Raw genomic sequence first — 14,792 nt, 5'->3', positions numbered from 1 at the left:
AGCAGCAACGAACAGCAATGAAACAGCCCGTGATTTCTAGTAACAGTAAAAACTCCTGAGCTTTTAGTATGTTCCAGGCATCTAAGTTCTAAGTACTTGATATTCAATTCATTTCAACCCCACAAAACTGAAGTAGTTATCTCCATTGTCAGGTGAGGAAACTTGAGTTGCGGAGAGGTTAAATAACTTGCACAAAATTACACAGCTAGTAAGTGTCAGAGCTGGGCTTCAAACCCAGAGTCCACTTGCTCAACCATTGCAGTATTGCAGCATTACAAAGAACTGCGAACCCCTTCTTCCCTGTGCTCTCCTTTCCCCATTGTTAAAACCAGTGGGTTGGGTTCGCTTATTCAGTATTTATTGGTGCTTACTAAGTACCATGCCTGTTAATAGGCACGGGAGATACAGCAGTGAACAAAACGGACAAAATCCCTGCGTTTTTGACGTTCACATGAATGGGGAGACAGGGAGACAAACACCAAAAGTAAACCATAAAAGAATCATAAGAACTAAGGGAAAGAAGCGTGAGGCAAGGGAGTTGGAGTGGGGCTGAATCTAAAATAGTGTGACGCAGGGAATGCTTCACTGAGAAGGTGATCTCTGAAGAAAAACAAAGGAGACGACTAATCACTGAGATTCTCTGACACCAAGACCCAGCTCCCTGTCGCACAGGCCTCACGCATGCGCGACACTCAGCCCCTGCCTGCTGCTCGGGCGCCCCCTGGCGCGCCTTCGGCTCCACGCAGCCGCAGCACCCAGAGGCGGGACCGCAAGGCCGGAAGCGTGGAGGCCTCCCCTTCCGGCTCACTTCCGCCTGCCCCGCCTGGGCCGCCAGACCGGAAGCGCCGTGCTCTAACCCCGTCTTCCTCATCTGGGTTGGAACCGCGCCGCCGTCAAGATGCCGGTAAGGCGGCCGAGTTGGGGATGCGGGGAGACGGCGAGAATTGGGGAGAGCAGCAAGAAGTCGTGCATGCGCCGAGAGAAGCGGGCCGAGGAGGGCAGAGAGGAAGCAGGGGCCGAGAAGGGGAGGCCGAGGGGAGGGGACCGGTGCCTGCAGGATTGGGGCGGCCCGGGGTGTCGGCCGTGGGGGCGGGGGCGCGGCCGAGCGCCCGGAGACCAGGGCCGTGCGGAGGAGGCTGCCCGGCCCTTCCCGCCCCCTTCTCTCCAGTCCCGCCTTCTCTCGCCCGTTCTGCACCCTCGGCTCCGGCAGGGTCCCCCGAGCTTCCCCAGAGCCGGGAGCCAAGGGCTGCGCGTTTTGTTTTTCATTTTTCAAGTCCGGGGTCCGGCTTCTCCTTTTTTCCTGGGGGCCCACTTCCTCCTTCGCCCCAGGGGGCGGGTCCCTCCCGCAGCTCGTGCCTGTCGAACCCCGCTTCCCGGACTCCGCCCCCGTCCCCCGGCGGTGACGGCCACCCCTGAGCCGCTGGGCTTAGGGCCCCAGAGCAGACTCAGGTCCGCGCCTGGTTCCCAGATGTTTCTGTCTTCTTGTGCTTCGGAGTAGGAGCGAAATTGATGGTGGTCTGGTTGCTCTTAATTTCTGACAGCCAGTCTGGGGGGTAGATTTATTGCCATCATAGTCTACATTTTACAGATTAGGAAAAAGGAGGTTCAGTAACATGGGCTTATTCAGACGACAAACATTACTGAGCACCTGCTGCATGCCGAGCACTGTTACGGCACTGAATGAGCCCAGCAAATCCCTCCTCTGAAGGAGTTTACCTCTAATGGGGAGACAAACAATTAACACGTAAATAAAGATCGTTTCAGACAGTGAAAAATGCCATCAAGGAAATGCTAGATGGGTAACAAAACATGAAGGGGAGGGTGGAGGCTGCTTTAAATGAAGCATACCTGTGATAAAAAGGAGCAAGCCATACTTAGAGATGTATATCTTATGAGTCCCATAGCTACCATTTGACTCCTGACGTGTGCCAGCAGGCCTGAGCTGCCTGCTTTATATAAATTATCCCATTTAATCCTCACGGTGACCCTGTGAAGTAGATATGTTATTGTTCTCTCCTTTTGCAGAGGAGGAAACGAGGCTCAGAGAAGATAAGTAACTTGCCCAAGGTTGCACACAAACCAGATTTTAAGCCAGGACCCTAAAGCCCTGTGCTCATTCCAGTTGCGCAGAGTACCTTGGACTTCCCCTGTGATCCCTTATTTAATATTTGTCTTCTCCGTGAGCCTGAACGTTCTTCAAGGGTGGAAACCATACTGGGCTTGCATCCTGTTATGTCACTGTGCCTTGCCCATAGATGGTGCTTAGTAATCGTTTTGTGAATGAATGAATTCGTGAATGGTGCCCGTGTTGTCTTACAAAAAGCCAGACATCTTGTAAAAAGCAGAACTGGGAATCAGCATACAAATTGCTCTCATTAATTTGATTTTTTTCCCCTCCTTTAACTCACACCTACTCACTGAAGGCAGTATATATCTCTTCATTTTACAAACTTGGAGACAGGCTAAGAGAAGAAAAGTGATGTCGTGGTCAAACACCAAGCCAGGAAGTGGCAGAGCTGAAAAGCAGTGCTTAGGTTCTGGCTTAACAACAGCTGGGGGAGGGGTACCCCTAATTAATATCGTGTTTGCCTATTTCTGTAGTGTGGATACTCCTACCACTTAGCAATGTGAACATGGAACTGGAAGAGATGCACAGTAGCACCCCATTGTATAGTATTTCCACCATAAAGATACCAAGACATAAATAACCTTAAGATGGTAAACAGTAGTAAAACAACTTTTAAAAATAGGAAGTTGTGAATTTTGACTATTTATTACCTTTGGTGGATGTGGTTTTTAAATTTTTTTGCTGATTGTCCCTGAGCTAACATCTGTGCCAATCTTCCTCTATTTTGTCTGTGGGATGCTGCCACAGTGTGGCTTGATGAGTGGTGTGTAGGTCTGCTCCCAGCATCCAAACCCACGAACCCCAGGCCACTGAAGCGGAGCATGCGAACTTAACCACTACACCACTGGGCTGGCCCTACCTTTGTTTTTAATACTGTTTATTTAACTGTAAATTTGTATAATTTTAATTTGTAATAATGGCTGTGTTCAACAACCAACTTGGCTCAAAATTTAACAGTTTTCATGAGCCAGTGAGAGCCAGCCACAGCACGTGGCTGCCACCATCCCTCTGCCTCATCCCCTAGTTAATCTTGGAGTGGTTGCTATCTTTTTCCCTTTGAGGAAATGTTCTTGTCTCCCCTGCTGACGTTGCTCTCTTTTTGCTTCTATATTCTTACCTGGCTTGCCACTACAGGCTTACCACTCTTCTCTCATGGACCCTGACACTAAACTCATTGGAAACATGGCACTGTTGCCCATCAGAAGTCAATTCAAAGGACCTGCCCCTAGAGAGAGTAAGTTGAAACCCCTTTCCATTATTTTCAGATTTGGGTATGAAACATCCCGCGACCCTCTGACATCAAATTGGGGAAATTCTGAGCTCAGTCTTCTGCTTCAGATTGCTTTTGTATTTTCTATTTGCTTGGCAGATACTGTTTTCTAGACTTTTCAAGATCATGGGTATATGTTGCATCTAATGGGGAACTGTATTATTATTGCTGCTCATTTCTCCAGGATATTTTGTTGAAGGGAAAGAAAAAATGTTCTTAATTCTTGACACTGTTCCTATCATCCCTATCAGTCAGTTCTTTGAAACTGAGCTAATGCTGCTACTTCGGTAAAATGCCATGTCCTCATCCTTTCTCTGTCATCACGATGGGAAAAAAAAACATATTTTAACCTCTTCCCCATCTAAATCTGCTTCCTTTCTCCATTCTTCAGGATCTTCATTTTTAGCAATACCTTGATCTTAAATCTTAAGTGTCCTATCTAATATTACTCATTTCTTCTTTTGCTTTCTGAATTTTATATCTTTGCTTTCTTTCTTGGCATTCACTTTCTTTTCTTTAACCATTTTTTACTGTTGAGGAAGCTCCATCCTTTTCATACACTATGTGAGACTCTTCTGACGCATCCTGAGATGTTCTGCCAACCGTGTAATTTGTCTGACATTAGACATGGTTGCCCTGCCCCAGAAAGGGTCTGCAGTGAGTTCCATTCATGGTCTCCAAGACCATGTTTTTTTTTTCTCCCCTGCGTTTTTTTTTCCTCCCCAAATCCCCCCAGTACATAGTTGTATATTTTAGTTGTGGGTCCTTCCAGTTGTGGCATGTAGGGCGCTGCCTCAGCATGGCCTAATGAGTGGTGCCATGTCCATGCCCAGGATTCGAACCAGCGAAACCCTGGGCCACCAAAGTGGAGCATGTGAACTTAACCCTTGGCCACGGGGCCAGCCCCTAAGACCATGGTTTTAATTACCAATTTTGTACTGACCCTATCTCCATTCCTCTGCCAGAGTGTTTGACTTGATCTCTTTTTAATTTAATTTTGTTTTCAACACCAATCGAAAGCTCGGTAAATGTCATAAACTTGGTGAGTCACCACAGTCTTTACTTGATTCTGAGATGAAGAAAAAGGAAGAGATGGAAAAAAAACAGACCAAAAAGAAATAAAATAATATAAAAGAATTACAGCAAAGGAAAAATAAGAATCAATGTTGGCTCAGATTCCTTGAGAAGAACCCTTTTAAGATCATTACAAAGTACTATATAGTATGTCAGAAGATTCCATTAACTAGGGGTGGAGGAAATCTAATTACCACCTTTGCAATTCTTGGGCCCTTGAGGGAGAATGGGACCCCAAGAAACCAGATTTTCCTGATTGCTATAGTCGAGGAATGACCTGTTACTCTTACCCGGGGGACTGGATTAGAACTAATTTGGAATTATGGAAGCGTATAAGCCTGTGCTGTGAGCTAAAAAACTGTTAGCATTAATCAAATTAATTTATTTATATCCAACAGATAACCTTTTGAACATCTTTTATGTGACAAACACTCTTCTGAATCCTGTGGCCTCCCCCTCACCCCCCACGTCATTACATTTAGAAGAATTAGCTGGTTCTGTAGACACTATTGAATCTTCTGAGGAAGTTTCCTTTTTGCAGATGAGAAAATAGATTACGAGAAAATAGAGTTAGAATTCTGTGGAAATTCCTTAGCAGGAGAATGAGCAGGAATAAAGACAGCTGAATTATAGAGTAGTGAAACTGCAGGGTCCCTTTGCATTTCTGCTGTGTGAGAGGGATGGCAGTCACAGACGAGAAGTATAAATAACCGTCTGCGTTGCTGAAACCAGCTGCCGGGTATCAAGACCCTGGGATTTTGACCTTTTTAAAATGAAAAAAGGAAAACAAAAATTGCCAAAGAAATTGTGTCATGAGATCTGTCTTTGTCACAACAGTATTTCTGGCTTTCCTCAGTCTCTGACCATGTAGAACAGCTTGTACAAATATATTTTAAGGCATAGTTTTTATAAAAAGAAAGATGGATATGTAACCCCAGTGTGTTCCCACATGACAATTGAGAGTTTTTTCCCCTGAAACTATCATATGTAAATCCAAATAAAATTATATTGAATACTTTTTTTTTTTTAATGGAGGAGTCTCCATGGTAGACACATAGTCCTCTCTCATGTTAAACTGCCTGGCTTCTTTTTTTTCCTTATTTTTTTTTTTTAATGAGGGAGATTGGCTCTGAGCTCACATCTGTTGCCAATCATCCTCTTTTTTTTATGTCCCCAAAGCCCCAGTACATAGTCATATATCCTAGTTGTATGTCCTTCTAGTTCTTCTCTGTGGGACGCTGCCACAGCATGGCTTGATGAGCAGTGTGTAGGTCGGTGCCCAGGATCCCAACCGGCAAACCCTGGGCCGCTGAAGTGGAGCGTGTGAACCTAACCACTATGCCACCCGTCCAGCCCCTGAATACTTTTCATTTTTAAAATGTATTCTGTTAAAGTTAGTCTGTGCTGTCTCAGTCTCTTTTTATAAATGCATTGAGAGATGTCTGGAATGATGTTCACCAGACGTTAATAGTAGTTATTTCTGGGTAGTGAGGTTTGGGTGACAATTAAAAATTTTTTTCCTGTATTGATTAATTTATTTTTCTAATGAGCATGTATAATTTTTATAAAGACAATATATCCATAAGAATAAACCATGTACTTAGTTTTCTAGAAATCGTTTGTAAAGACTTTATATTTCAGCAGCCTCATTTTATTTTGTTCAGCTCTAAAACCCTTGACTGTTGAGCTTAGCTATATATAGTTTTTGTAGCTTTGTTCGGTTTTATGTTTTGCATTTGGCTAATGTTCTCTCTCTTCTTGCCCTCGTATCCTGCTTAGCAAAAGATACAGATATTGTGGATGAAGCCATCTATTACTTCAAGGCCAATGTCTTCTTCAAAAACTATGAAATTAAGGTAAAATACAGAGCTTTTAATATTTAATTTAGTTTTCTGATAGGGATAATATCTACCTGGCAGTCAGGGGTGCTCTGAGGAGTAAATAAAAGAAAATGAGGTTGTGTGATTTTAAAAATCCAGAACAGTGCCTTATGTTAGACTCCATATCAATATTAGTTTCTCATTTTTCCTCCAAAGTCTACACCAGGGGTTGGCAAACTACAGCCTGAGGGCCAGTCTAGCCCACTGCCTCTTTTTTGTAAATAAAGTTCTGTGGGAACACAGCCACCCGCTTTAGTTTGTATATTGTCAGTGGCTGCTTTCATGCCACAACAGCTGAGTTAATTGTGGTAAGGACTGTACAGCCCGCAAAGCCTAAAATACTTACTGTCTGGTCCTTTACCGAAAAGTCGCCATCTCATGGTCTGGACACTTCTTTGTTTATTCAACGTTAATTAAGCACCTACTAGGTGCCAGTCCAAGACTAAAAATCCTATGTGCTATGTTATTTTTTCTATGCTTCCTGGGTCTTGGATCTGAGATGGAGAAATAAACTTCACTGACCCTGTCCCTTGCCTCAGCCCCCTTCTCTTCTGCTCCTAGTTCCTGTGAGGAATGAGGTCAAGGAGAAGGTAGGAGGAGGATGGCAGGAAAGGAGAGGGGGAAATGGAAAAAAAGGTTTTCTGAGCTCCTGCTGTGAGCAAGTTACCAGGAATGTCACACATTTTCTTGATAATATTCAACAATTTGGAACTTTAGCCTCTGCTGCCGAACTTTGACCTTTTGGAATCAAACGGTGTGAAATCTTTATTTGCAGACTCTTGGTCTACAAATTGTAGTGTAAACATTCTGTGGTATTAACGGAGTGATTTCTGTGTCTAATGCATGGTCTAAGTGTTGTGGTTGTAATAGGTATAAATAAATATTATAATTCTACCACATTTCATTCTCTCAAATATCATCTGATCTTAAAAATAGGAAAATGTGTAGTTTGTTTTTTTTTAAACTATAAATCTGTGTAACATTTGACCTGAAGTACGTACCACATTTGATCAACATCCATTTGTCTTCTGCACATTTTCCTTTTGGGTGGGTCAAGAATTGGGCTTATGGAGCTCTTCAAGAACAAGTCACATGTGAATTAATTGCTTCCTCTTTAAGAGTCATGAATGTTTCTGTTCTCAGCAGAGATCCTGAAGTGAAAGTGTTTTTAAAAATTAGCCAAGCATCTGGTACACCTCCGGTTTTCCAGGCAGCCTTGTTAACTCTCCTTCCTATACAGAGTGAGGGCCTGGTTGCACAGCTCCCCGGGAACCCAGGGCTGGGGGAGCTGAGGCAAACAGGATCAGCCACACAGCTCATGGTGGAAGCTGGTGGCTCCCTCCCCAGGAGCGGACAGAAAAGGGCCTTGAAAAGACTGCATTTGGAGCATGGGAATTTGTGATGCTGTAGTAACTATATTTTCACAGTGTTCAGTTGATAATCAAAAGGCAAAGATTGAATTCGTTTATTGCACATAATTGTTATGTTTTAATCAGCACTATTTTTAAACTTTGTTTTCCCCCCTGTAGAATGAAGCTGATAGGACCTTGATATATATAACTCTCTACATTTCTGAGTGTCTGAAGAAACTCCAAAAGGTAATATAACTTGGATGATCATCTATCAGGAAACCAAATTATAATAGGTATTTGGACTTGTTGAGACAAGTAGAAAATATTTCCTCTAACCTAGAGTGTGGACGTAACAGTAATAGTTGACAAATCAGAAGATAAGGGTAGTGGTGGTTTAAGGCTTTGCATGTGTTTTCCCAAGACAAAAGTCTTTTTTCTTTTTCTTTTTTTTTGGTGAGGAAGATTGGCCCTGTGCTAACATCCATTGCTTGTCTTCCTTTTTCTTGAGGAAGATTTGCCCTGAGCTGACATCCATGCCAGTCTTCCTCTATTTTGTATGTAGGATGCTGCCACAGCATGGCTTGATGAGTGATTTGTAAGTCCACACCCGTGATCCGAACCCGCAAACCCCAGGCCACTGAAGTAGAGTGTGCAAACTTACCCACTATGCCACCAGGCCAGCCCTCCAAGACAGAAGTCTTGACCAAAAAACTCCTTTTAAGCCCTTGGCTCAGGGGTTCTTAACCTGGGGTCCAAGGATAGAATTCAAGGGTCCATGAACTTGAGTAGGAAGAGATTACATCTTTCTTTTCATTAACCTCTAACTGAAATTTAGCATTCACTTCAATTATTAATGTAGGCAGTAGCCCACAGTAGTGTTAGCAACACCTCTGCCTTTTTCTCCACTAGAAATCACAGCATTTTTCTCTTACATTTAGAGTTGAAGATATTTTGAAATTTTGTTTACACTCATTACTACTTCAAAATTTAGTTATTAACCCCTTGATGGATCCTGTTATTTAATTCATGAATAAAGCAGCATATTTATGACTATGTCATAAATTTGTTTTTTTATTATAATTATTGTATTTCACTATAATTGGTTTCTTTTGTGATTCTATGTATTCTATCTTATTCATTTAAAACATTATTCTGAGAAGGGGCTTACAGGCTTCACCAGATTGCAAAAGGGCACCAAAAACATTAATAACGTAAGCCGTAGCTACTTAGACTAAAGAACTGCAAATTAGTTATTAGTAATCTTTTCCCTGTAAAATACTTGTGTGTGTGCACATATTTTTTTTTTTTCAGTGCAATTCCAAAAGCCAAGGCGAGAAAGAAATGTATACACTGGGAATCACTAATTTTCCCATTCCTGGAGAGCCTGGTTTTCCACTTAACGCAATTTATGCCAAACCTGCAAACAAACAGGAAGATGGTAAGAGCAGGGTCTCCACCTCTCTCTATGGCACAAGATTTTCTCCATTTGACCTTTTCCCCCCTCCTTTTCTTGCCCTGATTGGTATACAGATTGAGAGTGGAATCACTAGCATGTACATCATCTTACTAGTCACTCTCAAAAAAGACTCTTGGCAACACGTATAACATGTAGAAAATGTTTTGGACCAAAATGAATATAGTTATAAAACCGTTTGGCCTGCCATTTCTATTTCTTATCGTTTTCGACTATATAGGAATGTATTGCCAAGGTCAATGTCTAGATCAGCAACTAGCACATTTGGGATGCATTCTCAAATACGGTTTTTTTTGTTGTTCTCCCTGCTCCTTATTTTAGAAGTCATGAGGGCCTACTTACAGCAACTGAGGCAGGAGACTGGACTGAGACTTTGTGAGAAAGTGTTTGATCCTCAGAATGATAAACCCAGCAAGGTAAGACCCTCTTTGCCTGTTTAGTTGATGCTTTTATCCTGTAGCCACCATTAAACACACTCAGGTCTCCCATTGCAAGAATACTTTCAGTTTCCACATTGCAGTGTTACTTAACTTTGAATCTGTGCCTTGTGCATAGAAGGTGTTCACTGAATCACCCTGAATAATGAATTGCATATGGTAAAAGATTTTGGTTGTATGTTCTTATGTCGGGGTTTTGTAAATCTACACAACACGTTTTTTGCGTGAGCTATCTTGAATGGGTTATGTCTGTTTTGTCATAATTTTGAGTGACCTGGGAGTTGCTCAAAAAAAAGAAAGAAAATTTTACATGTGCTTTCGAGGAGTTTATAATGTAAGGGCTGCCAGACTAATATTAAATCTTGTTAGTCAGTAAATTCATATTCGGACCTTAACCTTGAATTTGCATTGTGATTTGACCACCATCGTTCGTTCTGTTTTGTCCCCTCTTGTTAGTGGTGGACTTGCTTTGTGAAGAGACAGTTCATGAACAAGAGTCTTTCAGGACCTGGACAGTAAAGGGAGCCTGGGCAGACACCGTCCACAGCTGTGGACAGCATTTCACAGCAAGATGTACACGGTTCTTTGCCTTTATTTCATAAAGTTTTATACAGAAGAAGGAAGAGAGCATGTCTTTACTTGAAGAGCTCTTTATCAAGAATTTGGGTGGGGGAGGGAAAAATGGGCTGTTGATGGGTGATTTGAAATTTTCTCCACTATTAAGTTGGTGCTTAATAAGTAATAATAATAAAGAAATTTCTAACATTCCATGTCAGAAAAATTTTATTGCTTGTATTTGACACTCAAAATTTTTTGTGAAATAATATTCACCCTTTTAAAATGTACAATTCAGTGATTTTTAGTATATATACAAAGTTTTGCAACCATTGTCACTAATTCCAGAACATTTTCACCATCTCCAAAAGATGTACCTGTTCTCTTTAGCAGTCACCCCCGTATTCCTCTCCAACCCCCTCCTCCTCGTCCCTGGCAACCACTGATCTACTTTCTGTCTCTATGGATTTGCCTATTCTGGACATTTCACATAAATAGGATCATATATCGTGGCCATTTGTGTCTGGTTTCTTTTTTCTTTTTTTTTTTTTTGAGGAAGATTAGCCTTGAGCTCACATCTGCTGCCAGTCCTCCTCTTTTTGCTGAGGAAGACTGGCCCTGAGCTAACATCCGTGCCCATCTTCCTCTACTTTATATGTGGGACGCCTACACAGCATGGCTTGCCAAGTGGTGCCATGTCTGCACCTGGGATCTGAACCGGCAAACCCTAGGCCACAATAGCGTAAAGTGCGAATTTAACCACTGCGCCACCAGGCCAGCCCCTGTGTCTGGTTTCTTTCACCTAGTGTCATCTTTTCAAGGTTCATCCATGTTATAGCATGTATCCGTACTTCATTCATTTTTCTTTTTTTATTATAAAATACACACAAATTTCCCATTTTAACCATTTTTAAGTGTACAATTCACTGGCATTAATTACATTCACAATCTTGTGCAACCGTCACCATTAGCTATTTACAAAGTTTTTCATTACCCAAATGGAAACACTAACCATTAAAGCCCTCGTAATTGTAACTTCCAACTCCTTGTAACAGTAATCTACTTTCAGTCTCTGAATTTGCCTGTTCCTGGCACCTCATAGAAATGGAATCAGACAATATTTGTTCTTTTGTGTCTGGCTCCTTTTACTTAGCATAACGTCCTCAAGGTCTGTCCGTGTTGTGGCATGTCAGAACTTCATTCTGTTTTATGTCTGAGTCATATTCCATTGTATGGATAGACCCCATTTTGTTTATCCATTCATCAGTTTATGGACGTCTGGGTTGTTCCATGTTTTGGCTGTTAGGAACAATGTTGCCAAGAACATTAGTATACAAATTTTTGTGTGGACGTGTGTTTCCATTTCTCTTGGTTAAATACCAGCAAGTGCAATTGCTGAGCTGTATGGTAACTATGTTTAACTTTCTGGAGAACTGCCAGCCAGGTTTTTCCACAGTGGCTGTACTATTTTACATTCCCACCAACCACCTGTGAGGGTTCTAGTTTCTCCACATCCTCACCAACACTTAGTTGTTTAGAGCCATCCTAGTGGGTGTGAGGCAGCATCTCATTGTAGTTTTTATTTGTTTTTCCCTAATGAAGAATGATGCTGAGCATCTTGTCATGCAGTATTGACTGTATATCTTCTTTGAGGAAACATTTATTCAAATCCTTTGCCCTTTTTTCGTTTTTTGTTTTTTTTTGGTGAGGAAGATTAGCCCTGAGCTAACATCTGCCACCAATCCTCCTGTTTTTGCTGAGGAAGATTGGCCCTGAGCTAACATCCGTGCCCATCTTCCTCTACTTTATATGTGGGACGCCTGTCACAGCATGGCTTGGCAAGCGGTGCCATGTCTGCGCCTGGGATCTGAACTGGCAAACACCAGGCCACCAAAGCAGAACGTGCGAACTTAACGGCTGCACCACTGGGCCAGCCCCCCATTTTTTACTTGAATTATTTGTCTTTTTGATGTTGAGTTGGAGTTCTTTATATATATTCATAATACTAGACTTAGCAGATAATGTGATTTGCAAAAATTTTCTCCCATTCTGTTGGTAGTTTTTTCATTTTCTTGATTGTGTCCTTTGAAGCACAGAGGTTTTTAATTTTGGTGAAGTTTCATTTGTCTATTTTTTCTTTGGTAACTTGTGCTTTTGGTGTCATATCCAAGAAACCATTGCTTAATCCAAAGTGTTGATTTATTGCTGTTTCTAAGCATTTTATACTTGTAGTTCTTACATTTAGGTCTTTGATCCATTTTGAGTTAATTTTTATATATGAAGTGAGGTAGGAGTCCAGCTTTATTCTTTTGCATGTGGCTATCCATTTGTTGTGGTACCAATTATTGAAAAGATTATTCTTTCCCTTTTAAAGATTTTATTTTTCCTTTTTCTCCCCAAAGCCCCCTGGTACATAGTTGTATATTTTTAGTTGTGGGTCCTTCTAGTTGTGGCATGTGGGACGCCGCCTCAGCGTGGCTTGATGAACGGTGCCGTGTCCGCGTCCAGGATCCGAACCGGTGAAGCCCTGGGCCACAGAACTGGAACACATGAACCCAACTTCTCGGCCACCAGGCCGGCCCCCATTCTTTCCCTTTTAAATTGTCTTGGCCCCTTTGTCAAAAGTCAGTTGACCATAAATGTACGGGTTTATTTCTGGACTCTATATTGTCTATCTTTATGTGACGTTCACTTTACATTTGGCCAGTTTTTAGCATGTAAGAAGTTTTCATTATTTGGCTGACAGAAGTAGCTATTATGTGAGTTCTTCCAGAAACATATGAGACCACACGTTTCCTGGTATGTTAAGGTTATAAATTAGATCTTTCAGGAAGTGCCTTGAGTCCTTTGGACATAAAGTTACTGCACTGCCTTCTCTATTGCACCTTTATGCATTTGGCTTTTAAGGGGCAGTTTTTTCAATATCTGTGCTGGGATTGTATTTAGCTCAGAAAACCCAATTTAGAAGGCCTTGGGGGTTCTGTGTTTCTTGGAGTCTGGAAGTAGCACCTGAATGGGGCAGCCATTTAGGGTGTCACTGGGGACCCAGCCTCCTCCTATTTTCTTGCTCCACTCTCCTTTGCACGTGGCACTCATCCCCATAGTCTCTACATGCTCCTGCAGCTCTGGGCTTGGCAGGAAGAAGAGGGGAGAGCAAGAGGGATGAAGGGGCATGCCAGTGAGTATCACTGTAAGTACCCTTCTCAGAAACCCGTCCCAGAGACTTGCACTTGTGTCTCCTTGGCCTTTAGCTACAAGGGAGTCTGGAAAGAGGAAAATTTTAACCGAGCCTGTTGCTACCCTGATTATTTGTATTGTGCTACTGAGGACAAGGGGAAGGCTATACAGAAGCAGACCTAAGTTTAAAATCGTATTCAAACTGGAGCTTTATGGTGATACTTGATCAACTAGAGCATTCCATTTTGGTTTTATGGGTTAATATGTAATTTTAATGCATGAGTTAGATGCTCTTGAGCATGTGTTCACTCAAGGTCTGAATTATGGATTGAGTACAACATTTCACAAACCCAAGGCTATGAGTATGTAAAAACACGCTCCACAGATACACGAAAGGGCAGTCTTTAAAGAGTGTTGTTGTTGGGTTGTGTTTTTGTTTTATAATTAAAATTCTCATCTAAAATCAGATTCTGGGTGTTTGGGTTGAAACTTCAGTTACAGACTCAGAGACATGTCAGAAAGGAAGAAAGAAAGCCACAGTGATCCTTATCACGATTAAAGGTTTCTCATCAGTTGTAACAAACGTCCCAATCTGGGGTGGGATGTTGATAGCAGGGGAGATGTGGGTGTGCGGGGTGGCCAAGGGCTGGCAGGGAGCTCTCTGCACTTGCTGCACAAGTTGGCTGTGGACCTAAAACTGCTCTACATTAGGCCTGTCAATTAATTCATACATAGATAAACACAAAACATTTTTTTAAAAGAGTAAAGGTTTATTTCTAACAAATGTATCTTTTTTAATTGTGGAACCTTTGTGATAGAAACCAACTCACTCTGGTGCCTGTTCCCTTAGTGCCAGCAGGGGGAGCACAGACAATAAGAGCTAAAAACTTGGCTTCTAAATGATTTCCCCTTTGGTGCCGTACAATGGTGGGTGTTCGTTTTGTTTTTTAATGTACCTGAGAGAACAGTTTCCGAAGGATTTAGAAGAAATTATACATGAAGTATAGCATAATGGATTTAAAAATACAGCTTTAATCAAAATGTAATGTCAACATTAAAAGAAGAATGTTACAAGGTAGGACTTTTTAGGGAAGGTAATTTAGTAATAATTATCAGATTTTTTTGGTCTTTTTTAATTTGTATTAGATTTTTTTTTTTTTTTTGGAGGAAGATTAGCCCTGAGCTAACAGCTGCTGCCAATCCTTCTCTTTTTGCTGAGGAAGACTGGCCCTGAGCTAACATCTGTGCCCATCCTCCTCCACTTTATATGCGGTTCGCCTGCCACAGCATGGCGTTCCAAACAGTGCCATGTCCACACCCGGGATCCGAACTGGGGAACCCCAGGCCACCGAAGCAGAACGTGTGAACTTAACCACTGTGCCACTGGGCCGGCCCCTCCAGTCATCTTTCAATAGAGAATTGGATAAATAAGTTATGGTACATCC

General features: G+C 42.1%; 1 protein-coding gene across 1 annotated transcript; it reads left to right on the top strand.

Annotated features, from left to right (window-relative positions):
- Window positions 1-763: 763 nt before the first annotated feature.
- Window positions 764-10,380, top strand: ARPC3 (actin related protein 2/3 complex subunit 3). Its single transcript, XM_014858694.3, has 7 exons — window positions 764-904; window positions 3,263-3,362; window positions 6,252-6,328; window positions 7,882-7,950; window positions 9,016-9,142; window positions 9,500-9,594; window positions 10,072-10,380. The coding sequence occupies exons 1-7, from the start codon at window positions 899-901 to the stop codon at window positions 10,132-10,134; spliced, it is 537 nt and encodes a 178-aa protein (XP_014714180.1). The 5' UTR covers window positions 764-898; the 3' UTR covers window positions 10,135-10,380.
- The last annotated feature ends 4,412 nt before the right edge of the window (window positions 10,381-14,792 follow it).

The sequence above is a fragment of the Equus asinus genome, chromosome 8 (genome assembly GCF_041296235.1).
Source record: "Equus asinus isolate D_3611 breed Donkey chromosome 8, EquAss-T2T_v2, whole genome shotgun sequence".
Taxonomy (NCBI): domain Eukaryota; kingdom Metazoa; phylum Chordata; class Mammalia; order Perissodactyla; family Equidae; genus Equus; species Equus asinus.
Note: the sequence above shows the minus strand (reverse complement) of the source record. Positions and strands in the feature narration are given on the sequence as shown.